General features: G+C 38.8%; 1 protein-coding gene across 3 annotated transcripts in view; it reads left to right on the top strand.

Moving 5' to 3' along the window:
• Positions 1 to 27,815, top strand: part of LOC133653698 (microphthalmia-associated transcription factor-like) — a 92,951-nt gene that overhangs the window by 32,539 nt on the left and 32,597 nt on the right. For 2 of the 3 annotated variants that reach the window (XM_062053272.1, XM_062053270.1), the window contains exon 2: positions 22,151 to 22,385. In XM_062053272.1, coding sequence (XP_061909256.1) covers positions 22,151 to 22,385 — 235 coding nt within the window. The remainder of the gene's footprint in view (positions 1 to 22,150; positions 22,386 to 27,815) is intronic. The other variant, XM_062053271.1, reaches the window with a different exon arrangement.

The following is a 27,815-nucleotide window of genomic DNA, read 5'->3' as shown; positions in this document are numbered from 1 at the left end:
ATAAAATGGTAACCAACGAACAAGATTTCTCTACAGAATCTCCTCTCTGGTCATCAAAAGCACCTTGAAGATTCTAGCGGGAACTCTCGTTCAACCCTTTTTTGATTACGCTTGCACCTCCTGGTACCCTAGCACCTCCAAAACCCTCAAATCTAGACTCCAAACATCCCAGAACAAGCTGGTCAGGTTACTTTTAGACCTCCACCCCAGATCACACCTCACTCCAACACACTTCTCCAAAGTGGGCTGGCTCAGGGTGGAGGACGGAGTAAAACAGCTTGCACTGAGCCTAGTCTATAAAATCCGCTACACCTCCCTGATACCGAAGTACATGTCAAACTATTTCCTTAACGTAAATGACCGCCATAACCACAACACCTGGGGGAGTTACACAAACCACGTTAAACCCAGATTCCGATCTAACAAAGGTCTAAACTCATTCTCCTTCTATGCCACATCAATATGGAATGCACTCCCAACAACTTCAACCCCCCCCCCCCCCCCCACATCTCACATCCCACCTCCCCGGATTGTAATTAACCAAATGTAAATAATCAAATGTATTTCTATTGTATATACTTGTTCTTATGCTATCTGAACTCACTATGTTCTCTGCTCGCTGTACATATCCTACCAAGTCAGACCTACACTGTTTCAATGCCCATTTCTCTGATGATGCAATTGTTGATGACTGAAGTGCTGTTATCAACCAAACCCTCCTCATCCCACCCCCCGGATTGTAAATAATGTAAATAATTCAATGTATATACTCTGATGATTAACTTGTGTGATGACTGTATTATGATGATAGTATATATTTGTACCATGAATTGATTACGTGGACCCCGACTTAAACAAGTTGAAAAACTTATTTGGGTGTTACCATTTAGTGGTCAATTGTACGGAATATGTACTGAACTGTGCAATCTACTAATAAAAGTTTAAATCAATCAAAAAACAGTGCGGCCGACATCACTTTTAACCATAGATTTAGTTGCAAGTTTATGGCGACTAGGGCCAAAGTGTCTGAACATTCTGTGTTTTTTGAAGGTACAAAAATTTTATCAAGAACACCTGATTGCCAAGTAGGGACATTTATTTATTTTTTCACTTAGCAGGCTGCTACATTTCTCATGTATCTAGTCCTCCATGTATATGTATCTGTGTTGTGTCCACTACATCCAGAATCCAGAAATGATGCAATACTGCATCTTTGACTACTCAGTAGTCAAAGAAGTAGCCCTGTCGACGTATTATTAATAATATTTATAATTAAATGTAATACATTTAGAATATATAATAATAATATATAATATATTAACAAGTTACAATACAATAATATTATACAATATTATATTTATAGCTGTATAAATAATTTCTTTATATCGCCCTTGTCCTTGGTTTAGTCTGGATTTGTCTGAACTTATCCATTAGAAACATCGACTATGGCAAAAAGTGAAGACCTCACAAGAATTACGATACATGATTGGCAGCTATACAGGACTTCCAGAAATAAGGCAACTCAGGCTATAAATGAAGCAAAAACATGCTACTTCAAACAGCATCTGCTCATCAACAGTAGAAATTTTAAAATGAAAAACACTTGAAAAAAAAACCTTGCCCCCACACCTTCCTTTTGTAGTTAAATCAATCAATCAATCAATCAAAGTTTATTTATATACCCCTTTATTACAAATGCCTCAAAGGTGATGGTATTGTTGTCTCAGACAAGTCCAAAGTGGACCATTGCTTCAAAAAACATTTTGTCACAGCTGGGTGTGCATATATATGATAATACTATATGCCTCCTTCTATAAATTCTCCAGTTATTTCAAGATCTTGGTATACTCACCCCCTTACAACTTTCAGTGTGTACAACTTTCTGATGTACTGTCAGAGCTTTTCAACTTGGACACCTGGATGCTAGACCCATTGTTGTTAAAAGCTGGAGCTCACATTATTGCAGCCCCCATCTGCAAACGGTACAACCTTTTGTTGCTAGCGGGTGTGTTCCCCAAGAGATTGGAAATATGATGCAGTCATCCCACTCTTTAAGGGTGGTAACAACAAAGATTTGACCTACGGACCCATTTCCATTTTGCCCTGCCGTGTTTGAAAAATAAATAACCATAACTAAAAGAACATTTGGAGACCATTAATGCCTTTAATATGCAGTCAGTGCGGGTGGAGGACTATTTCTCAGACCCATTACCTCTTTGCAAAGGTGTTCTGCAAGGTTTTATATTAAGTCCCAACACTCATTAATCTTTATATTAACAATATAACTCACACTATTGAAAACTTTATTTTACTTTAATATGCCGATGACACCGTTATTTATACATTTAGCACCTCTCTCCACACTGCCTTGTCTGACCTGCAGACAAGTTTCACTGACATTCAGAATGCACTTCGTAGTTTACAGTTATTATAGATTAAGGGCCAGATTCACTAAGATCCAAGCAGGCGCTGAACACACAACAACATAAAATTGCATGTACTATTTGTAGGTGTTTTGCATGTGATCTACTAACACTGTGAATCACGTCACTAGCGTATTTGGAATGACTCAAACGCAAGAAAATGCATAATGAAAAACATATTTTAATGTAGAAGAAATATTATAGGAATATATTTCCTAAATAAAAAAAAAAATTAATATTAAAAATAAAAATGTCAACACACCAAAACACACCAGTTGAATTCATTTTAATCAGCTCAAGTAATTCAGCAGCTTTAAAATATATACAAGGAAATTGCTCAATAGATGGTGTGTCTAATATTTTTTATTTCTGTCAGTCCAAATATGTTGAAACACCCACGTAAGGTGGAAAATTATGTCTATTGTCTGTCTTTGCAGCATGGACACCGATTCTTTCTCACAGCCGTGTGCGTCTGTGTCAGATAGCACGTCATTTTCACACGTGCTAGATAAAACGCAAAATAGAGCTCCCAAAACGATGAGTGTTGATAAATCACATTGGGCGTGCTTCCTCCAAGTATTGCGGGCGTTTTGATGATCATTATATAATCTGCATATTAATGAAGACAGAGACGCAAAACGGACTGCGTTCCTTACTTTGCTCACTTAAAAGACGCAATCCACTTTGCACACGTTTGCATGTGCTATGTTGTCTGCACGTTTTTTTTAGTACACGCAAACCTTTAGTAAGTAAGGCCCTAAATGTATTATTTTAACAGAAAACATGCACGAAACACATAAAATCAATCTTTATTTTTAAAGCACTCGATCAAAGCAGTAGTCCGTCTTTTTTTTTTTAATGGTTCTGCTGTGCAATTTGTCATTTGTTATGAATACCTGGGGATCTGGCCTGACAGTTCACTTACATTTAAAACACAACAATATTCTTCTCTCTGAAGTAAAACCAGATTAGATTTTCTTCACCGGAACAAATCTTCATTAACACACTCTGCTAAACTGCATCTTTTTTTAAAATGACTCCCAATCTTGGATTATGGAGATGTATTATTAGGGCTGTGAATCTTTGGGCACCACACGATACGATTTGATTTGATCCTCGGGGTCAACGATTCGATTAAGAATGGATTCTCCATTCAAAGCGATTCTTGATTCAAAATCAATACTTTTTTAATAACATTGAGTGACAGTTCTGTGATTAACTACATTCCCCCATTAGATAGATAACATCACTGATAAAGTTGTACATTATTTAAAAGAAACTTGGTTTTGTTTAATAAAATACTATCCAAACATTTAATAAAGTCAAATGCAAATAATGCAATAATAGATATATCCGACACTTCTCTTTTCTAAAGTAAATTTGTACAGCTGTTTTTTTAGCCTGAGTGGCTTGAGAAAAATATAATAGATTTTTGATTTTTTTTTAGAATTGATTAGGAATTGTTACCAGTAAGAATTGCAATTCATTCGAAAATGCATTTTATTTGATACCCCTTTGTATTTTACAGATATGCTTAAAAAACTATATTTTACTAGTTAGACACCATATAGTGGTACACCATACACCACTGCCATCCGCTTTGTCACCGGAGTTTCCTTTAAACACCCACCACTGTAAACTGTATTCTCTGGTAAAATGTGACCTTTCTTCACTCACACAGACAAAAAAATAGCTCTCTGTTTATCTATAAAACAGCAATTGGTAAGACTCCATCTTATCTTTGCTCACTGCTCACCATTCAAACATCCTGAGCACACTCTCTGATAAAGCAGTTTCATTAGACTTTACATTACCACAATCCGGACTACCGTATTTTCCGCACTATGAGGTGCACCGAAAAACCAAAAATGTTCTCAAAAGTTGACAATGCGTCTTATAATCCGGTGCGCCTTATATATGGACCAATATTGAGCCACAACAAACCTAAAATTAATTTTCATAAAGTTTAGGTCTCGCAACTACGGTAAACAACCGCCAACTTCTTTTTCCCCGTAGAAGAAGAAGCGCTTCTTATTCTATGGTAAGCAGCCGCCCCCGTAGAAAAAGAAGCGTGCAGTGCATGCTGGGATATGACGTTTCATTTCCATTTGTGTGTTTCTGTAAAGACCCCAAAATGGCTCCTACTAAGAGACACGCTTACGACGCAGAGTTCAAACTCAAGGCAATCAGTCCCGCAGTAGAACACGGGAATAGAGCAACCGGGTGGATTGAAAAAAGAACTCCAGCCGCTTGATATTGGTGTCAACAGGGCAATCAAAGCTAGACTGCGAACTGCGCCGGAACAGTGAATGACAGAAGGCGAACACACGTTCAACAAGACAGGGAGACAGCGCCGGACGACATACGCCACTATCTGCCAGTGGATCGTAAATGCCTGGGCTGATATATCAGTCTCAACTGTGGTCCGAGCTGTCAGGAGGGCAGGAATTGTCACTGAACTGCTGGACAACAGCAGCGACACTGACTCCAATAATGACTTCGACGAGACGGACGGGCATTTTGGATGCCGTATTCGCCCAACTATTTAATTCGGACACTGAAGAAGAAGAATTTGAGGGATTTGTGGATGAGGAATAACTTCAGAAAGTGAGCTTTACAAGTTTATTTTGTGTGTTGTGTTGTGTGACATTAACGTTTGAGCAACGTTGAGTTATTGATATTGTTATTACTCTGCACTATTTTGAGTGTTACTATTTTGTGATTGCACGTTTGGTTTACCGTAACACGAGTAAATCAGCTGTTTATTCATTTTGGGAGTGAACAGAGTTGTTAGAACGCTGGTTTGTAATATATGAATAAAGTTTGACTGACCTATCTGACTGTTTTGTTGACATTCCCTTTAGCGCAGCTCCATCTAATGGATGCATAGGTGCGCCTTATAATCCGGTGCGCCTTATATGTGAACAAAGTTTTGAAATATGCCAGTCATTGAAGGTGCGCCTTATAATCCGGTGCGCTTTATAGTGCGGAAAATACGGTACTTTTGGTTGTTTTGTTTTTTTCATTTTCCCTAAACGATCAACAAAATTTAAAACTCACATCCTTTATCCCAAAGCTAGTGAGGGAAAACATGCTCGACCGATGCACCTGTTTTAAACCTGTTTGTTGTTTTTAACATACAATTTATTACCGGTACATCACACTGTGCGGCTTGTTGTGTATATACATGTATATACATGTGATTTTTCTCTGATTTAACTCTGTTTGTCAGCTGCCTCTTTGATCACGTCCGCATTTTCAATGAAATTGTTTTCTTATTTGCCTTTGCCTGTATAAATAAAGAATACATAAATAAATTAGACTGAATGGTGTCATTACTGTTATGTTATAAAGCTTTGGCAGGCCGGATTTGACACGTGGGCTGCCTTTTGAGGGCCTATATGGACTAAACTTTGCAGAGCATAACTTACCAATAGGGACTCATAGCAGCAAGAGAAACAGTATCTATGTGTGTTTGGAATATGTGCGTCGGTGGGCAGTGTGTGTCGGGTACACACTCTTCCCCTCAGCTTGGGTTTGCTCAGACGGGGGCTGGTCCCCTTCCAAGGACTCTGCATGGCGATTGGAGAGCACGGGCCGGGCCCAGGTGCCTCCCCTTTTGACACACTTTCTGTGTAGCACTAAGCGGCATGACTTTCACTGGGCTCCAAGGGCGGGCGGTGCACCTTCAGGAATAAACAAACAAATATGGAGGCTGTTGGCGTGCAAGTGTGCAGACCCTGCTCATTTGACTGTGTGTGAGTATGGCGGAACAGCAGCTGGAATATTGCTGGCATGTATTAAAATTATGGATTTTTGAAGTGGCGTTGGAATCATGTCATTTGAGCATGTGTTGTTTGGGTTGGAAGAGCCTTAACCCCCACAAAATCAGTATTACAGGTGATTACCGTATTTTTCAGATTATAAATCACAGTTTTTTTCATAGTTTGGCCGTGGGTGCGACATATACTCCGGAGTGACTTTTGTGTGAAATTATTAACACATTACCGTAAAATATCAAAACATATTATTTATCTAATTCGCGTAAGAGACGACGCAAATGGCAGCAATCGTCACTCACACGCCAACCAATAAGAATTTGGCGGGGAAGGGTCATGGAAGAAGTGCATTGTGGGTCATGGGATGCTAACTGCTATATGCTACTACCGTAGCTATTAAAATGGATCACATCAACATTGGCGGTAACTTATAAAAACGGAGAAGGGCGAACTAAAATGGCACCGAAAAGGAAATCATATACTGCAGATTACAAGCTGGACGTAGTGAAATATGCAGCAGAGAACGGCAATCGAGCAGCAGAAAGAAAGGACATACCAGAGGCGACACCGGGGAGGAAGATTTCATCGGATTTAGCGATCGGGAGTGACAGATTGTTTGGTAAACGTATAGCATGTTCTATATGTTATAGTTATTTGAATGACTCTTGCCATGATGTGTTGCGTTAACATACCAGGCACGTTCTCAGTTGGTTATTTGTGCGTCATATGGCGTACACTTATTCAGCCTGTTGTTCACTATTCTTTATTTATTTTAAATTGCCTTTCAAATGTCTATTCTTGGTGTTGGATTTTATCAAATAAATTTCCCCAAAAAATGTGACTTACACTCCAGTGCGACGTATATATGTTTTTTTCCTTCTTTATTGTGCATTTTCGGCCGGTGCGACGGTTACTCCGGAGCGACTTATAGTCCGAAAAATACGGTACATACAAATTAATATCCTTGCACTCACTTTAAAACACTGGAGGTCACTAGAAGTCTTCTTCTTTTCTGCCTTTTGGGATGATGCTGTTATATCATCAGTGTCCAATAGATAGCACTATTCATTGTTGTTCTTTGACAGTTCAAAGGATAGAGGCACCTGTGCAACCTCTGGCTGTTGCTCTCCTACTTGTCCCTTTAATTGTATTACTTCCTCATAGGATGGCTTTTTCTTTATCACTTTTCAGTTGTTTTTAATCATGAAAGCCTGCTCTTGTTGTCCTAGTCAGTGTAATGATAGGAACCATGAGTTGAATTGGTTTTACCCTTTATAATAATTTTTAATCATATTTATTTTTTATATTGTCTCTGTATTGGTTTTCTATTCATTTATTCTTTGTTTTATTCAGTCATTGGTGTAGCATAATATTGTTTTTAATATTGTTTTTAATATTGTTTTTAACATGGCTGTGCAGCACTTTGGAAACATTCTTGTTGTGTAAATGTGCTATATAAATAAAGTGGATTGGATAAATGGCGGCGCATGGCTATGGCTATGCTGCGGCTCGCTAATGCTCTTGGGAGTGTAGAGCGATTTGGCAAAAAACACCCGTCATTTCTGTCAATTTCATGGCTGGCTCAAAGCGTGAACACTCTGTGATCACATACGACCGACAGACAATTCTGGATGTGGATGGATCGGGTCGTTATAGACTGAAAGATGCATGTACGGTGGACCTCCTCGCTAGCATGGGAATACTTCGCGGACTACATCGAGCGGCCTTTGTAGCAGCGGAGTCAAGTGCTAGCGGTGACCGCCAATGGAGACGACGTAAGCGGTGCGAGCGGAAGCAGAAGCGGGGTTGCCGAGCGGGGCTAACAACAAAGAGAAAAGCTAACCAAAGAAGCGTGGAGTCTCCGGGTAAGAAGCCATTTAAACTAGAACTAGCCGGCGTCAGGCTGGATAATCCCTGCACACATAGCAATTCTCTTAGAATAAAACACAACTCACATAATGTTTTTTCTTTTGTGACCGTGTCAGAGGCAGACATACATTGTACTGAGGTAGCTAACTATGATGCGTTCAGTTTATCGCAACATCAAGCAAACAATCTGAATATCCCCGTCGTATCAATTCCTAGATATGGTCGAAACTATTTAAAGTGCAATACGCATAATAAACGCAACATTATTAATATTGCTACTTCGGATAATTTCAACAAACAATCCTCAAAACAGCCCACTACCTATAATACGGGCTTTTTAAACATAAGATCATTATCTTCCAAAACGTTATTAGTTAATGAAGTCATCAGAGACAACAAACTTGACGTCGTTGTTCTCGCCGAGACCTGGCTCAAACCAGACGATTTTTTTGCGCTAAATGAGGCATCTCCTCCTAACTATACCAATACACATGTTGCCCGACCTCTTAAAAGGGGAGGGGGTGTCGCACTAATATACAATGAACACTATAATCTTACACCTAACCTAAATAATAAATATAACTCGTTTGAGGTGCTCACTTTGAGGTTTGTCACACCGCTGCCTCTCCACCTGGCTGTTATCTACCGCCCCCCTGGGCCCTATTCGGACTTCATCAGTGAATTCTCAGAGTTTGTTGCTGATCTAGTGACTCACGCCGACAATATAATCATAATGGGGGACTTTAATATCCATATGAATACCCCATCGGACCCTCCATGCGTGGCGCTCCAGACTATAATTGATAGCTGTGGTCTTACACAAATAATAAATGAACCCACGCATCGCAACGGTAATACGATAGATCTGGTGCTTGTCAGGGGTGTCACCACCTCTAAAGTTACGATACTCCCATACACTAAAGTAATGTCCGATCATTACCTTATAAAATTCGAAGTTCTGACTCATTGTCAACAAACTAATAACAATAATAATAACTACTATAGCAGCCGCAACATTAATGCTGCCACAACGACGACTCTTACTGACCTACTGCCTTCGGTAATGGCACCATTCCCAAATTATGTGGGCTCTATTGATAACCTCACTAACAACTTTAATGACGCCCTGCGCGACACCATTGATAGTGTAGCACCGCTAAAGCTAAAAAGGGCCCCTAAAAGGCGTACCCCATGGTTTACAGAAGAAACTAAAGCCCAGAAATTATCATGTAGAAAGCTGGAACGCAAATGGCGTGCGATTAAACTTGAGGTTTTCCATCAAGCATGGTGTGATAGTTTAATAACTTATAAACGCATGCTTACCTCAGCTAAAGCTAAATATTACTCAAATCTCATCCACCTCATCAAAAATGATCCTACATTTCTGTTTAGTACAGTAGCATCGCTAACCCAACAAGGGACTCCTCCCAGTAGCTCCACCCACACAGCAGATGACTTTATGAATTTCTTTAATAAGAAAATTGAAGTCATTAGAAAAGAGATTAAAGACAATGCATCTCAGCTACAACTGGGTTCTATTAACACAAATACGACTGTATATACGACGGATACCGCCCTCCAAAATAGTTTCTCTCTCTTTGATGAAATAACATTGGAGGAATTGTCAAAATGTGTAAATGGGACAAAACAAACAACATGTTTTCTTGACCCAATTCCTGGGAAACTTATCAAGGAGCTTTTTGTATTATTAGGTCCATCAGTGTTAAATATTATAAACTTATCACTTTCCTCTGGCACTGTTCCCCTAGCATTCAAAAAAGCGGTTATTCATCCTCTACTCAAAAGACCTAACCTCGATCCTGATCTCCTGGTAAACTACCGGCCGGTGTCCCACCTTCCGTTTATCTCGAAAATCCTCGAAAAAATTGTAGCACAGCAGCTAAATGAACACTTAGCGTCTAACAATCTCTGTGAACCTTTTCAGTCCGGTTTCAGGGCAAATCACTCTAAGGAGACAGCCCTCGCAAAAATGACTAATGATCTATTGCTAACGATGGATTCTGATGCGTCATCTATGTTGCTGCTTCTTGATCTTAGCGCCGCTTTCGATACTGTTGATCATAATATTTTATTAGAGCGTATCAAAACGCGTATTGGGATGACAGACTTAGCCTTGTCTTGGTTTAACTCTTATCTTACTGACAGGATGCAGTGTGTCTCCCATAACAATGTGACCTCGGACTATGTTAAGGTAACGTGCGGAGTTCCCCAGGGTTCGGTTCTTGGCCCTGCACTCTTTAGTATTTACATGCTGCCGCTAGGTGACATCATACGCAAATACGGTGTTAGCTTTCACTGTTATGCTGATGACACCCAACTCTACATGCCCCTAAAGTTGACCAACACGCCGGATTGTAGTCAGCTGGAGGCGTGTCTTAATGAAATTAAACAATGGATGTCCACTAACTTTTTGCAACTCAACGCTAAGAAAACGGAAATGCTGATTATCGGTCCTGCTCAGCACCGACATCTATTTAATAATACCACCTTAACATTTGACAACCAAACAATTACACAAGGCGACTCGGTAAAGAATCTGGGTATTATATTCGACCCAACTCTCTCGTTTGAGTCACACATTAAGAGTGTTACTAAAACATCCTTCTTTCATCTCCGTAATATCGCTAAAATTTGTTTCATTTTGTCCACAAACGATGCTGAGATCATTATCCATGCGTTCGTTTTGTTTTCGGGCCTCCCTATGTCTAGCATTAAAAGATTACAGATGGTACAAAATGCGGCTGCTAAGGTTTTACTACTTACGTATAAAATACTACACGGTCAAGCTCCTGCCTATCTTGCCGATTGTATTGTACCATATGTCCCGGCAAGAAATCTGCGTTCAAAGAACTCCGGCTTATTAGTGATTCCCAGAGCCCAAAAAAAGTCTGCGGGCTATAGAGCGTTTTCTATTCGGGCTCCAATACTATGGAATGCCCTCCCGGTAAAAGTTAGAGATGCTACCTCAGTAGAAGCATTTAAGTCTCATCTTAAAACTCATTTGTATACTCTAGCCTTTAAATAGACTCCCTTTTTAGACCAGTTGATCTGCCGTTTCTTTTCTTTTCTTTTCTACTCTGCTCCCAACCCGGGGTGGACCGCTAGCCTGTCCATCAGATGGGGACATCTCTACGCTGCTGACCCGTCTCCACTCGGGATGGTTCCTGCTGGCCCCACCATGGACTGGACTTTCGCTGATGTGTTGGACTTTCACAATATTATGTCAGACCCACTCGACATCCATTGCTTTCGGTCTCCCCTAGAGGGGGGGGGGGGGGGGGGGGTTACCCACATATGCGGTCCTCTCCAAGGTTTCTCATAGTCATTCACATTGACGTCGCACTGGGGTGAGTTTTCCTTGCCCGTATGTGGGCTCTGTACCGAGGATGTCGTTGTGGCTTGTACAGCCCTTTGAGACACTTGTGATTTAGGGCTATATAAATAAACATTGATTGATTGATTGATTGATTGATTGATTGGTTCCCTAAGACTGCTCTGATTGTCCTTTTGGTTTCATGGCTTACAGTCATAAAAACATGAGCGGATGTACGCACAAACACACAATAAACACAAGTAACAACCTACAACAAATCCAAGGGAGCTTTTTGCTTGTCTGGCAGTAATTTGGCTTGGTTCAGATGCCCCAGTGGTCATACGCACACACACACACACACACAGGAGTCTTCAAACGGTCTTGACCATAAAAGATGGGTACCAAACTCTGTACTTTTATAGGTACCGACGGAATTCCATCGGTACTACCGAGTACTGATTCACGTAAAATCAAATGGTGCCATATTTCGATACATTTTTTGCAAAGGACGTCACTTTGTAGGGAAACAAGCATTCAAGCAGCACTAAGAGTGCACTTAGCCGGATTGCCTCTATGTAATGTTACAATTTTCCATGCCAACAAAGCAAGCCTGCCTGACAGAAAGTGCTTATATACGGTATGTTTCTACTTAGCTTGATGTTAATTTACATTAGATATGCCATATACAGTACATGCTACTGATTAGCGTAGATTATTTTACATGGTGATAATCAAAACTACAACTAAGCTGCACGCTACAATCAAACAGCTGGTATGAAATAAGTACAATACTTAAAGTATAAACACTTTGTAGGGCTCAACAAAAGACCAGCCTCCGACAAACCGTAGACTATACACTACTACTGTTATCTATCTTATGCAAAGTTTACGATATACCAGTTGCAAATAAGAAGTAAGAAAACTAGATACAACAACTGGACAGCACAGTTATCATAATCATCTTTTTTTTATTAACACTCAAAAATACTGAAAATTGGCACAGTAACATTGAGTACTGGTATCGATTACCAGGCATTGGGAATTGGTACCGGATCAGTTCAACTTGTATCAGTCTACTTGACCATAATAATCATTTGGATTTTATAATGAAAATAAATAATGATACTGGGTGCAGCTGGAATAGGCTCCAGCACCCCCGGGACCCCGAGAGGGACAAGCGGTAGAAAATGGATGGATGGACTACTATTGGAATAGTCTACCAACAGGTAGCTCACCTTCTGACAAAACGGTCAAAGTTTATTTGCTTCAACTCTCAGTATTGTAATTATTCAATTCAGACTTTATGCCTCTACTTAACAAATTACCACAAAACAGCATCGATACAATGATGATTATGCTTGAGTGGATATCAAGTATAATTGAAATAATACCACTAATATAAATAAAACTATCCTTTGTTTTTGTCTAAGTAGTTCTAAAAGTGGGCAGCACGGTAGGACAAGGGTTAGTGTGTCTGCCTCACAATACGAAGGTCCTGGGTTTGATACTGCGCTCGGGATCTTTCTGTGTGGAGTTTGCATGTTCTCCCTGTGACTGTGTGGGTTCCCTCCGGGTACTCTGGCTTCCTCCCACCTCCAAAGACATGCACCTGGGGATAGGTTGATTGGCACCACTAAATTGGCACTAGTGTGTGAGTGTGAATGTTGTCAGTCTATCTGTGTTGGCCCTGCGATGAGGTGGCGCCTACTGCCTGAATGCAGCTGAGATAGGCTCCAGCAACCCCAAAAGGGACAAGCGGTAGAAAATGGATGGATGGATGTTGGAAACCCCTAGTCTACCAGGAAACCACCTCACCTTGTGATTGAAATGCGAATCACAACCTGGTTGGTTGCCCTTTACACAGCAAATGTCAACCCAGGGTATGAATAAATTTGGTCTCAACTTTATACATCAAAAATGTTTTAAGGTGCCCCTATCTGGCAACATGTATGCTCTCTTTTTGTGATTAAAAAAAACAAAAAAACTTACCAAGGCATCTGTTTATATCGCTATCAATGTGCAATGAAAAGTGAGCTGAGCTGTGCATACTTGATCTAAAATTTGTGTGTTCATGGCCACTTGATGGCAGCAGAGTGGCTGAGATCACGACTTTCAGACCCAGAACTTCCTGCAATGTGAGCCTAACTTGCAACAGTTGCTGATTCATGCCTGCAAGATGATGACGTACGTTTTTAAAGCACGTTTCTGTGCACCCAGTTAACCTATAGCCCATGCTGGGTTTATTTTATTTGCTTGTTGATTGCTTGTCATGCACTTTAGATTCTTTTAAAAATATAGATATGTCCCTGCAGGGTCAGTTGCACACACTTTTCTTCCCTGCCTTCTAAACCTAGCAGTAAGCTGGTTTTTGTGCATTTTATTTTATTTTACTTTAATCTAACACTAACCCTGACCTAATACCGGGTTTAGTGATTTGGCTAGTTTGATGTAAAAAAAGGAAGAAAAATTACTGTCTAAACTCTTGTTTAGGTCCTATCGCTTTATATTATGCCACAGCAGCGTCTGGTTAATTAAAGTATTTTGCTTGTAGGCTCATAATGTGAATGATCATGTGATCATTCCTCAAGAGATTTTCTACTCATCAACCAATTCCCTTTGAGAAGAAGCCTTGTTCTCCTACACAACCAATCGAGTAAGGTAGAGACAGAATGCTTTTGCGTGCCTGCACTCTGTCTTGTTGCTGAATGTGTTTTAACCCTTGAACACTATATATATCCAAGACTACGATTTAATTCAAAACTGCAAGACCAAAGGTTTACCACTTGCAGGAAAAATATTAGTCTGGGCGGTGTCAATATGATTACGTAGTATAATTTGCATAATTGGCTAAAAGCATGAGCACTTTCTAAAAAGAAAAGGCTAAATCTGTGTTATTAGTTATTAATATTAAAATATATTTTTCATATAAAATTTTAAGAGTGGAACAGTTCACACAATCCACGGTTCGGTGAAAAAAAATCGTAAATTATTTTATATAATAAATAAATAATGTTTTACTTGTGGCTGCCCTAAATTACTTACGTACTGACTTACTAAAATATTAGGCATGTGAAATTTCCGCAAATATATAATTTCCGCTTTTAAAAACAATAAAAAATAACAATACAAATAAACCCATACAAAATCTGTTGAATACTCGCCTTAGCCGCAGGTACCTATTCCTCTTGCCTGAACGCCATATTGAGTTGCAGGACGGAGAGACGATCAGGAGCACTGAAACAAGCTCGCTCGTCAGCTAACCATCTCGCTAGCTTACTTGTTGTCGCCTCCGTTCGCTCTCCGAGGCACAACGTTGCCGGCTGTCTACTTTGCTGCTAATCATATTTGGATGAATACAATCCGAACACTGTTAGTTCCGAACCAGCTGTAGTTCTAGAGTATTCATTAGTAGTCAGCGAGAATGTATAATTTTGACGTGAAGAATTGTAAACAGAGGTCGCAACACCGGAAGTACCTGTATATTACCCGAGGGGCCGTAGTTACAAGATAGAGTTGCCAAATGGGTAACGTTTTCTGAGTTCTTTGCATGCATGTTGTATAATTTTTGTATTTTACATTACATTTTCAATGATAATAATGTTAGTAAATTATCTGCCGTAGTTTTCGGATCATTGGACGCACCGGATTATAAAGCGCACAAGAGAGATAATATTATGATTATTTTTTTCTACATTTAAAACACTTACTTGTGGTTTACTCAACATGTAATGGTGGTTATTTGGTCAAAATGTTGCATAGATTATGTTTTACAGACCACCTTCAAGTCGCTTTCTGACCGTCTCTTGAGGATGCACAGTTTTGTACGCGTCTCGACTTCGTCTTCTCCCCGTCATCTTTTTTGTACCGGCAGTTGTTAGCGCTTCCATAGCGAGTCTACTGATAAGTTAGAACTGTACACTACTTTGTATTAGAAATGGCAACAGTGGAGGATGCATGCCCCACAACAAAAGGGTAGAGAAAAAGAAGGAGCTTATTGACTACGGCGTGGGCTACAATGGCGGACCCGCGCAAGTTTTATGACTTTTACGACAAATACCCAACAGCAGGAACCAAAAGGTAAGAAAAGTTGGTTTTGCATAATAGGTCGAAACCAAACCCCACATAATATTTAATAGGTGCTATTTTGGGTTCCTTTTACACATCATAATATCACTCTTATCTTGAAGCACAGTACTTGACTAAGGTAGCCGTAATGTGCCGACAATCCATCAAGCGCTGCGACTTTGTAGTTTACCAAAGTCGTACTAAAACATTTTGACAGATTTTTGAGCGCTGTGTGTAATGTTTTATATTCCCAATGAAACATCAAAGTTTTGGGTTTGCTTGCTAGCGTCATACTGTATGTCAAACAGGCGTCATCCTGCAGTCCAGACGTATCTATTATGTGTGACCGCCATCTACTGGTCACACTTATCATTACACCATGCACCAAATCAATTTGGTTCAAGATCGATAACAACATACCAGAATTAATCCGCACATTAGGCGCACCAGGTTATTAGGTGCATTGTCGATTTTTGAGAAAATAAAAATATTTTAAGTAGAATACGGTATGTAATATTTTCTTTTTTGATCGAAACCATTAGATACCATTAATGTTGTTTGTCTATCTGTGTTGGCCCTGCGATGAGGTAGCGACTTGTCCAGGGTGTACCCCACCTTCCGCACAAATGCAGCTGGGATAGGCTCCAGCCACCCCCGCGACCCTGAGAGGGACAAGCAGTAGAAAATGGATGGATGGATCTACTTTTAGTGTGTAATTTTGCACACAAAAGGTTGAGTCCACTGATCAGGAAATTATTTAAAAATGTTCAACAAAAAATATGAATTCTTTAGGCAGTAGGAACTAAACAAAGGGGAAAATAAAACATTAAATCCAGTGACTTGGATTTGAAATTCTGTGGAAAAAAAACACAATCACTCTCGCAGACAAAGGACTTAATATGAGCTTTAAAGCGGCTTCTAGGTTTTAGGTGAATTACAAAGAAACTATGCTAAATATAAAAATAAAGGTTAATTGAAGTTCTTTGTTCAGCAGTGGTTCTTCCTCTTCCAGTTGATGAATCAATACTGTTTATCTAGTTTTACTTTGATTGATTGATTGATTGAGACTTTTATTAGTAGGTTGCACAGTGAAGTACATATTCCGTACAATTGACCACTAAATGGTAACACCCGAATAAGTTTTTCAACTTGTTTAAGTCGGGGTCCACTTAAATTGATTCATGATACAGATATATACTATCATATATACTATCATCATAATACAGTCATCACACAAGATAATCACATTGAATTATTTACATTATTTACAATCAGGAGTGTGGAGGGGGGGTGGGGTGGGGATATGGACATCAAGTAGTGGACATAGAGAGAGAGAGAGAGAGAGAGAGAGAGAGAGAGAGAGAGATCAGAAGGCATAAGAAAAAGAATCTGCATTTGATTGTTTACATTTGATTATTAGCAATCCGGGGAGGGTGTTAGTTTAGGGTTGTAGCTGCCTGGAGGTGAACTTTTATAGCGGTTTTGAAGGAGGATAGAGATGCCCTTTCTTTTATACCTGTTGGGAGCGCATGTTGTTAAGTTATTCATTTGGGCTCTGTGGTGTTCGTCCGTCTATCTATCTAGCGATCTATCTCATCTATCTATCTCATCTAGCTATGTAAACACATTTCAATTGTATATTACAGACCAGGTATTTTGATCCAGTTAGACTTGATGGACTTTAATAGGGTAATTGTGTAAAGTAGACAAACAGCATTCTAGGCAATATTGTTCATGCTACAGTGACTTGATAGCAGGAACTTTCAAATTCATGTTTTTTTGTTTAGTTAGTACAAAAAAAACCTACTGAAATGCATCAAGTGATATTGATATTCAATTGTATTTTCAATTCTACAATTCAGTATCCCAAGTGCATGCCATGACAACTACCGGTACAACAAAAATACAATTATACATCTAAATGAACTAAAACAGTTTACTGACAATCCCATGCAGGCAAGATTAAGCCCAGACATATATCAACTAAAAAATAAATTTACTTCATAATTGCATTTTTGTATAATTACCCCAACATTTTTTTTTAGCATTTTCTTTTAAAAATACATGTGTGTTTTGCTCTTGTCCAGGGTTCAGTGTGTGTGTGTCTTCAGACAATGAGATTATATTCATCGGTTGAGATAAGGAGGGGGAATTATGGTATGTTAAGGGCTCAACACCCAATGAATACACGGCAGACCGAAGCTGTGTTTGACTCTGCCGGCTAATTAGTCCGATTACTGCACAGCTGGATTGGCCAGACTTTTTGCTGAGTTTTATCAAAAGGATCACTCACTCCATGGAGGCCTCATCCCGACAACTTCTGCTTCAGCAGAGTCTCTCTATTTTAGGAGCGCAGGACTCTGTCTGGAGAGAAGACGTCTAGGTTTAAAGAGAGTGGAAAAACCTGAAACAGCCTGTTGTTCCTCTTTCTCTTATGCAAAACATTTTTGTGGGCATGATGAATTTAGCAAACTTTTTTTTTTTTTTTTTGCTTTGTGTCCAATTCTTACCTTTACACTTATTTTTATAGTCCGCACAACTGATCACACTTGTGTGTATGTTAGATAGAAAAATGTGAAAAAGAGCACAAACAAACAATAGGAGATGATTTCTTCCTATTTTAGTGGCTGGTGTAATTCTGTAACCTGTAACACTTAAAATAGCAGCATGCAAGTAAAAGGCAGGTAATGTATGCAAAAAATAACCAAACTTTATTAAATTGTTTAGCTCATAATACAAGTAAAACAAATTTGAACCCAATGTTTGTAGGGAGAAGTAATGCCCATTCAAGTATTTTGTACTTTCTTTCCTGGCATATGCCGCACGTTTACACAAAGCTGCATGGGAATCCTTTCAGTAATTTTAGCATAATCCTGAACACAAACAAACGGATAAAGACTTGAACATAAACTTACTAATTGTTACTACCTCCTCCTTGTACTTGGTCTGGGTAAAAAGAAAGTTGTTGGTTTTTATCTTTACCTTTAGTCAGTAATAATTTATAAATATGTGACAAAACTAAATTGGCCCTAGTGTGTGAATGTTGTCCGTCTATCTGTGTTGGCCCTGCGATGAGGTGGCGACTTGTCCAGGCTGTACCCCGCCTTCCGCCCGATTGTAGCTGAGATAGGCTCCAGCGCCCCCCGCGACCCCGAAGGGAATAAGCGGTAGAAAATGGATGGATGGATGGATGATAATAAAAAAAACGGACAGCATAATAGTACAGTATACATACAATGTAACAACATGTACCTGTACTTGCTTCAATGGTCAACTTTCTTAGTACATTTTTTATCGTAAATTGTTACCGAAATTACAAGAGGCAAGCAGTGTGGAATATGGAGCCGTGACTTGGAAACATCTTCTCCGACAGCTAGTTGGGACAACCCGGCAGCCTGCAGAACTGTGTAGCACCACTAGGCTCTTCAGACCGAGTTAGACTCAGCTAAGATTGAAGCGGTCATAGCGCTAGACTCCGTTTCCATCTGTTCTGTATATCATCTTTAATTAACATTAGTACCTCTATATTTTATAATTTAACATGTGTTTATTAAGTAAGTGAAGCATATTTAGAATTTAAACCTAATTTATGCGTCTATGTATTTAGCTTGTTAGCTTTCTTTGTAGCGAGTAAACAATGGCCATTGTAGAGAGACAGGCAGTGTTTGATCTAGTGTTGCCCCGATACCAATATTTTGGTTCCGGTACCAAAATTATTTCGATACTTTTCTGTACTTTTCGGTACTTTTCTAAATAAAGGGGACCACAAAAAATTGCATTATTGGCTTTATTTTAACAAAAAAATGTACAGTACATTAAACATATATTTCTTATTGCAAGTTTGTCCTTAAATAAAATAGTGAACGTACTAGACAACTTGTCTTTTATTAGTAAGTAAACAAACAAAGGCTCCTAATTAGTCTGCTGACGTATGCAGTCACATATTGTTCCATTCTATTATTTTGTCAAAATTCTTAAGGATGTGGTAGGAAGTGAATTAGTAATCTACTTGTTCATTTACTGTTAATATCTTCTTACTTTTGCTTTTAACATGTTCTATCTACACTACTGTTCAAATGTAACAATCACTTATTCTTCTGTTGTTTGATACTTTACATTAGTTTTGGATGATACCACAAATGTAGGTATGAATCCGATACCAAGTCGTTACAGGGTCATACATTGGTCATATTCAAAGTCCTCATGTGTCCAGGGACATATTTCCTGAGTTTTTAAACATAATATAAATGTAAAAAAAACGAAAGAAGATGTTGTGATGCCAAAAAATATTGAAATAATCATAGTAGTATCGACTAGATAGGCTACTGTGCTTGATATCATTACAGTGGATATTAGATGTAGATCCACCAATGGCGTTTGTTTACATGTTGACGCCGATGAGCTACGGTGTGTAGTGAAGCATGTTTAGCCATTCCTTGTCCTGCAGGGATTATACTTGTAAGAAACTTACTTTATTTGTCGCCATGGAGACCAGGATTAGTGATTTAGAAGTAGCTAAAACACTGCCGATAACGGATGGACTTTAGCCGCTAGCTAGCTAGCCATGTCTTAAAGCATCTCTTTCTGAGGGTGTTTCAGTGTTATAACTTCACCTTTATCTTTAGTTTTTAAGCCAAAATGCGTCCGTTCTCTCTTTTCTGTCTACACACTGTCTGTTTGTAAGTACTCCGTGATTGTGCGCTGCCGAACATGCCCGTCTGCTCGTTAACCATCAACCGGTACTTTTCAGAGGCGGTATAGTTACGAATAGGATTCATTAGTATCTCGGTACTATACTAATACCGGTGTACCGTACAACCCTGATTTGATCTGAATCTAATTTAGTGATTACTACAGTAACTTTTATTGCAAATGATCCAAAATAAGAGGAGAATGTTAACGTCAACGTAGCATGAGGAGGGTTTGGAGTGGGGGAGCGAGCCGGAGAAGAGCGCTGGAGTAGTGTACCCTGGGGCCTCAATGTAGCATTATCACACTCACAGTCACTGTCAAATTTTAAAATGTTCATGAGCGTCTTGATTGCTCGCACATGGTCGGAAGTTACACATCCCCGTAAATAGTGGCGATGTAACGTACAGTAAACCATTTTTTTTAATAGATTTTGAAAAAAATATGGATGTTGTTAGAGATGTATATTTTGTTGATGTATATGTAACTCATAGAACAAAAACAACTTCAGTGGTTCCTAAATATTGGAATTAAACTTTACAGAAGGTATTGTTTCTATTTAGATAGCGAAGGTGTCAAGTTTGGGGTTTTCCACCGTTTTAAGCATCTGACTGTTAAAAAAATATCAAAAATAATTATTTTGGTGTTGATTTATGAAAATGACAACAAGTGTTGAACTAAATAAAAAATGTTTATGAATTTAAATTAATTAAAATTTGGCGGCAAATGTGGATAAAGCGACCACTCAGCTCCCTGAGCTTGGAAATGTGCTCCAGAGTACAGGGTGAGAAAGAAACAGTACCTTCCGTAAGTCTTGCATGTAAGGAAAAATTGACCATAAAAATATTGGAAGTCTTTACTGTCCTTGCACACTGCACAGTGCAGTGGTTCTCAACCTTTTTTCAGTGATGTACCCCCTGTGAACATTTTCTTAATTCAAGTACCCCCTAATCAGAGCAAAGCATTTTTGGTTGAAAAAAAGAGATAAAGAAGTAAAATACAGCACTATGTCATCAGTTTCTGATTTATTAAATTGTATAACAGTGCAAAATATTGCTCATTTGTAGTGGTCTTTCTTGAACTATTTGGAAAAAAAGATATAAAAATAACTAAAAACTTGTTGAAAAATAAACAAGTGATTCAATTATAAATAAAGATTTCTACACATAGAAGTAATCATCAACTTAAAGTGCCCTCTTTGGGGATTGTAATAGGGATCCATCTGGATTCATGAACTTAATTCTAAACATTTCTTCACAAAAAAATAAATCTTTAACATCAATATTTATGGAACATGTCCAAAAAAAATCTAGCTGTCAACATTGAATATTGCATTGTTGCATTTCTTTTCACAGTTCTTTTTGACAGACATTTTAGTGAGGGTCAAACCATCATGGCATGGGGGAAACTCTGGGTTTATGGTAATGAATGGAATAGCCTACTTGATTTGATGTTCAGTTTATGAACTTATATTCATATTTTGTTGAAGTATTATTCAATAAATATATTTATAAAGGATTTTTGAATTGTTGCTATTTTTAGAATATTTTAAAAAAATCTCACGTACCCCTTGGCATACCTTCTAGTACCCCCAGGGGTACGCGTACCCCCATTTGAGAACCACTGGCATAGTGTATATTACTATTACATGGTAAAGGAAATTGTATATAGTGTATGGTGCTTTTTATCTGTTTTGTGATTCACTTTGATAAATCGCTGCGTTTGCCTCCCAAAATCAGTATTGATCAGCTTTGATTTACCCTAAACATTAATTTTCTCCTCATTCCCTCCTTCATTTCTGCTCTCCATCACTGCTAATCTCTCTCCTCTTTTGCTTGACCTCTCTCTCTCTCCGTCTGACCTCTCTCTGCCCTCTCTATGTTCACTTTTAAGTTGATGCTCTTCTCCTCACATTTTTCGACTCCCTCCGCCCTTTTTTGCGCCGTCTGTCCTGCCTAATTCATCGAGCACCGTTTTCTCTCTCTACGCAGCAGTCCGTCGGAGCAGCGTGGCTCCTCCAAGCCTCCGCTCAGCTCCTCGGCCACGACCTCGCGCATCTTGCTGCGACAACAGCTGATGCGGGAGCAGCTCCAGGAGCAGGAGCGGCGGGAGCAGCGGAGGCAGCAGGCCTCTCAGTACCCACAAACCACAGCTGCACAGACCCCCGCCATCAATGTCACCGTCCCCGCCCCGCCCGCTGCACAGGTACCCATGGAGGTGCTGAAGGTAAGACACACTCTAGTTCTGGTGCTTAATGGCGTGGAAGAAAAAGGAGAATATGACACATAATGTGGTTATTCACTGATAATATTTCCATCTCTGGAATCAACATGTGTCATTGCTGCAGTCTGCAATGTATTTATAGATTGTATTGACTGTGTAGACAGTCAGGCAATCACAGATTTACTATGAGTGTGCGTAAAAAAAAAAAAAAAAAAAAAGAAGACCAGGAGTGAGTGAAGTGTGCTAGAATGTGTATATGGGGATTATCTTTCCTGAGAGAATTCCTCTTTAATGCATGCTGTGCTTCCAGCCATTTGGATTTAGCCATCTTTAATCCTATTTGCTCAGCTACATTCACATCTTTTCATAGCTTTGATTCCCTGGCAGTGCGAGGGCCAGGAGACTCTTAAGGTATTTTTGTACAAGTGGAGGCTGTTGTGTTTGAGGGCGCACTTTAACACCGCTCTTTGGTAAGTTTCCCTTTTGCCCTGTTGTCGTGCAAATATCAATAGAAATCGATTTGCTTCATTTCAATTCATGTTACGATTGTATTCTTTTCTGGCGTGAAGTGTGGCTGTTTAATATTGAAACTTAATTGCTAAGTGCTCAAATATAACACACAGAAAATTACTTTTGCCGAATTACATTTTGTATTTCTTTGTGTGTTTAGCACATTTTTATTAATCACTGCAGAACAAGACCGGATTTTTTTTTTTTTTTTTAAGACAAAGTGGAAAAAGTAAGGTCTTGCGCTCCTTTTATATTACTAATTATTATCAATTTATATTGAATATGTATGAAATGTGTATAAATAGATAGTGTTAAAATAATAAATACTCTTATCAAATACACTTTTACCATCTTGGCACATTGTTTTGGCGGCATGAAGAGGAACAAATTATTAACATATCGCTGGTTAAAAAAAAAAAGAGTATATTGTTGAATTGAATACGGAATATAGATAATGTTGTATAATTTATAAAGGTGCACACATCAAAGTTGTATAATCCCACATTGGGGGTGTTGCAAAGGGCCAATACACTGGCAGCTATTGAGTAATCTTTGTTGAACTAAATCCATCCAGAGCACATTGAGAGATTTCATGGTTGCTTGCTCAGCCACACTTTCATCACCCTTGGATGTGTGTGGCATAGGCTAGCTATGGCGCTCCGATACAGTACAGTATATGGGCCGCAAACACTGGTCCTCTCACGCAGCATCGGCATAATCTGCAGCACTTTGAGCGCTTTATGGCGCCCCCTTCTCAAACTCTCACCTTGTGTACAATACACCGAGTTGAAGTTACTTTTCTGCCTTGGCAAGAGCTTACAGACATTCTTCACTGACTGAAGTCGTCAAACGAAAAGGCCATTTCAGCTTGGCGCTGTTGAGCTGGGTTAACCTACTCCCCTTGTCTGTGGCTAGATTAGCAGAGAGCGCGCAAAGATCAGGGGTACCAGGCAGAGCTGTTGGACCTCAAAAGTGCAAACATTAAGCTCAGATGAGTTTATCTAAAGACTGATTGGACCCTTAATTAACCAAGTGACCTCTAACCTCCCGGGGTATAAGCAAGGGATCAGTTTAGGGATCAAGACAAAGGAGAGCACTGCCTTGCCACACACCGAACACTAATTCAGTGAAGAATGCTCATAATTAGCCCACGCCACTTTCATTCCACCGCATATAAGAGAAGAAAAAAAAGTATGTCTTTGAAATTGTTGTAGGATAACTTCCTAAAAGGGTTAATGGTGATTTCTAGACTTTTTTTTCTCTATGGGATTTATGATACCACAAAAAGAACAAAGTACTTTTGGTACTCCTGTACATTTTCTCGTGGATTACAAAATCACTAACTCGTGACCCATATGGCTCAGAAAGTAGGCAAAAAAGACACATATAAAGCAGCAAAAATGTTATAAGACTGAACGCTGTAATAATTACTCTTGACCCCTTAAAGCAATACTGTATATAATACAAATAACAGTTATGGTGTTACTTTATTTAGAACATGCATACAATTACAATTTTAAAAAAAATAATAATAATTTTTAAAAAAAAGATAACCCAATAAGAATCATGATGACTATACACAGACCTGTAATAAGAAAAGTATTATCTTCGTCAGTGCTATTAATTGTCTACTTTATAGACGATTAATAGCAATAACAAAGATAATACTTTTCTTAAGGTCCCCAAACTACGGCCTGCGGGCCGGATCTGGCCCCCCACCATCCAAAATCCAGCCCACGGAAAGTCCCAAATTAAAAAAATGAAAAATAAAACATTTGTTTGTATTTTTTATTTTTTTAAGTCCGTCCTTTCTAATCCACTTTCTACCGCTGAGTTCAAACCCTGGCCGAGTCATACCAAAGACTATAAAAATGGGACCCATTACCTCCCTGCTTGGCACTCAGCATCAAGGGTTGGAATTGAGGGTTAAATCACCAAAAATGATTCCCGGGCGCGGCCACCGCTGCTGCCCACTGCTCCCCACTGCTCCCCTCACCTCCCAGGGGGTGATCAAGGGTGATGGGTCAAATTCAGAGTATAATTTTGCCACAGCTAGTGTGTGTGTGACAATCATTGGTACTTTATCTTTAATGATGTTATAAAAGGGTATTTATAAAAATAATCCAAGTAAACTGCTATATTAGTTTTTGTTCCAGAAGGTCAGACAAAGACTGAATGGTACCAAAACAAATTTTCCCCTAAGAAATAATGTAAAACCAATTAATCCGTTTAAAAAACATGTATATATATTAGCACAAAACATTTAATAGAGCATAATTATAAGTGTAGGTGCATGAAACAATGTGAAATATGGATGAATAAACATTAAACATTAGTTTTACCCTTTGGAAGATTCTTGTTGGAGAAGAAGGCAATAAGTTTAATAATTTGTCTCATCTTTTGTTATCAAAGCGTTGGCACTTTCTTTGTCCCCATGGATGCTTATTTTGTAGCTGTACTGGATGTAAGAAAAACACATAGAATTGTAGTGTAACTGTGTTAATTAGCACAGAACTACATAGCCAACCAGTGATGGGGTCATAAAGGGGCGATGGAGCTGAGGGAAAACTTCCGGGTTGGGGAGTTGAGAGCAGGTCAATACAGGCATGTTTTGTAATAAAGATATATTACAAACACAGTTGAACTACACAGTGTATTAATAACACAACAGGACAGAGTGACAAATTGTGGGAGGCTTTGTTTGGACACTCTAGTCTGCGGAGTGATAAGCAGGAAAACAGACTTTTGGTGAAATGTTTGGCAACACGATGACTGGGTTGCGCTATAAAGACGGTCTGCAATACAAAGTATACACATTTGACCGACAATAGAGCTTTTAATACTGTTGTTGTATTGTGATGATTCATGTTGACACATTGTAGCTGTGTCCGACAAATCTGACAGCGACAAGCAAACAAAGACGGCCTCAAAGCATTGTAGCGTCCTCACTAGCAGCTAATGTCATTCCACAGTGCAAAGCCTTAAGTCAGCAATCTACATAAAATTTACATATACTAAAACATTTTTAAGTAGCATCACTGGAGGACGAGGAATAGCTAAACACACTACACCACACTACATGCAATAGGAGGATATGCTAACCGCTAAGCTCGGGCTCTTAAATGTATACAGAGATGAGCGGCTCGATGCAAATATCAACAGTAACGATACCAAGTATATGGCTGATACTACTGGGGTTTACAAACTAGTCCCTAGACACAAGATGACTTTAAGAGCAAAAATCTAATGTTTTAAATCAGAGCCAATAATAAGAAATAAACTAATATTTAATTGAAATTATTACACCGCCACCTTGTTTTTTTTTAGAAATTATAAATGTGATAAAATATAAATTTTTCAATGATCTTGAAAATTCCAAGTATCAGTATAACCTATACTGCCCCTGTACTTGGTATTGGATCGATAACCACATTTTGTATTATCGGCCAAAACTAATGTAGTCTATCCAAACAACAGCTTAATACATTTTAACAGAAGTGTTACAACAGAAAGCAGGGCTCGAATTTAACCGCGGCAATCGCGGCATTTGCCGCGACCGCCCTTGTGATTTGCAGTAATGCCCTTAAAATTGACCAACAGACCGCTCTTGACTTTTTACTTATTAATGGACTATGGATGTAACAGTAAACAGTATAATGATAGACAGCGGTAACATTCCAGACGGTTAGTAACACCGTTTAATTTTTAAATTACCGAAAAGCCGTCACATATTAATGCATTTTCGGCAACTGCTGACTTCCTGAATACTGAAGCACCGCGAGTCTGCGCATGCGCACTAGAGCCGTTTGGCTCGGGAAACATGGCGGTGACTCCATGAACTTTGTTTTTGAAAATGTTCCCTCCGAGCTAACAAAGCCGATCGCTTCATTTCTCTTCATTTCAATCGCTTCTACTTCCGTGGAGTAACATTGTGAGATTAAGAGCGCAAGGAGAACAATATTTGATGTTGCAGTTTAATTTTGAACGTGCAGCTGGCGTCCTTCCGTCAGCTGCTGGGACTGAGAGTTACCATGCTGCAGGTGATGTGTCGTTAACATTGTCACAACTTGTTTATAAAGTCTTTACTTTGTTTACCGGGATGTTCCCTCCTCCTTTATTTAACTGCTAACTTTGTTAGTGTTCCAATAACATCAATACTAGCTCAAATGTTTTGTCATCTCATCGAATTGAACGCAGGCTGAGTTGTCAGTGAGGCACAAAGATTGTGTGTTAGATGTGAGAGGTGTCACTCCTCTTTATTTTTGTTGGCCAAACTGTTGCACTGAAGTACATGGTTGTTGTTGAAGAACAAAGCTTGTTTATTTGACGTTATCTTCACTAGCCAAACTGCTTTGTGTTTTATATTGATATCAAAAAGTAAACACCAGGTTATTTTTTACATTACTTGTGTTTTTTTCATTCCACAAAGTAATTACTTTAATAACCATTCATGTGACACATCATTTTGTTAATGTTTTATGGTGTATAGTTAATTCCTATACAACATATTTCTGCTCAAACTCTCAATGGATCTGTCCTGATACATTATGTACATGTACACACATTAGTACATGTAAATGTATGTATATGTACACACATTTATACATGTACATGTACATAACTTAAAAACTACCTTTCTCTATGAAAATGTAAATCTTGAGATAAAGGCATCATGTAATAAAAAATCTGACATGCTGATACTATTAATGAACAAAAACATAAATATTTGTCTTTAAATATCTGTAGATCCAGAATCTAGAGCATTTTTATGAGATATCACAAATTACATGATGTTCACACCCCAACACTGTTTGACTTAATATAGTGAATAGTCATGATTAACAATCATGATTTCAATATTGATAAAAATTATCTTAATTATTATTTTGTCCATAATCGTGCAGTCCTATGTATAAGACTTGA

Source organism: Entelurus aequoreus, linkage group LG07, assembly GCF_033978785.1.
Source record: "Entelurus aequoreus isolate RoL-2023_Sb linkage group LG07, RoL_Eaeq_v1.1, whole genome shotgun sequence".
NCBI classification, from domain to species: Eukaryota; Metazoa; Chordata; class Actinopteri; order Syngnathiformes; family Syngnathidae; genus Entelurus; species Entelurus aequoreus.
Note: the sequence above shows the minus strand (reverse complement) of the source record. Positions and strands in the feature narration are given on the sequence as shown.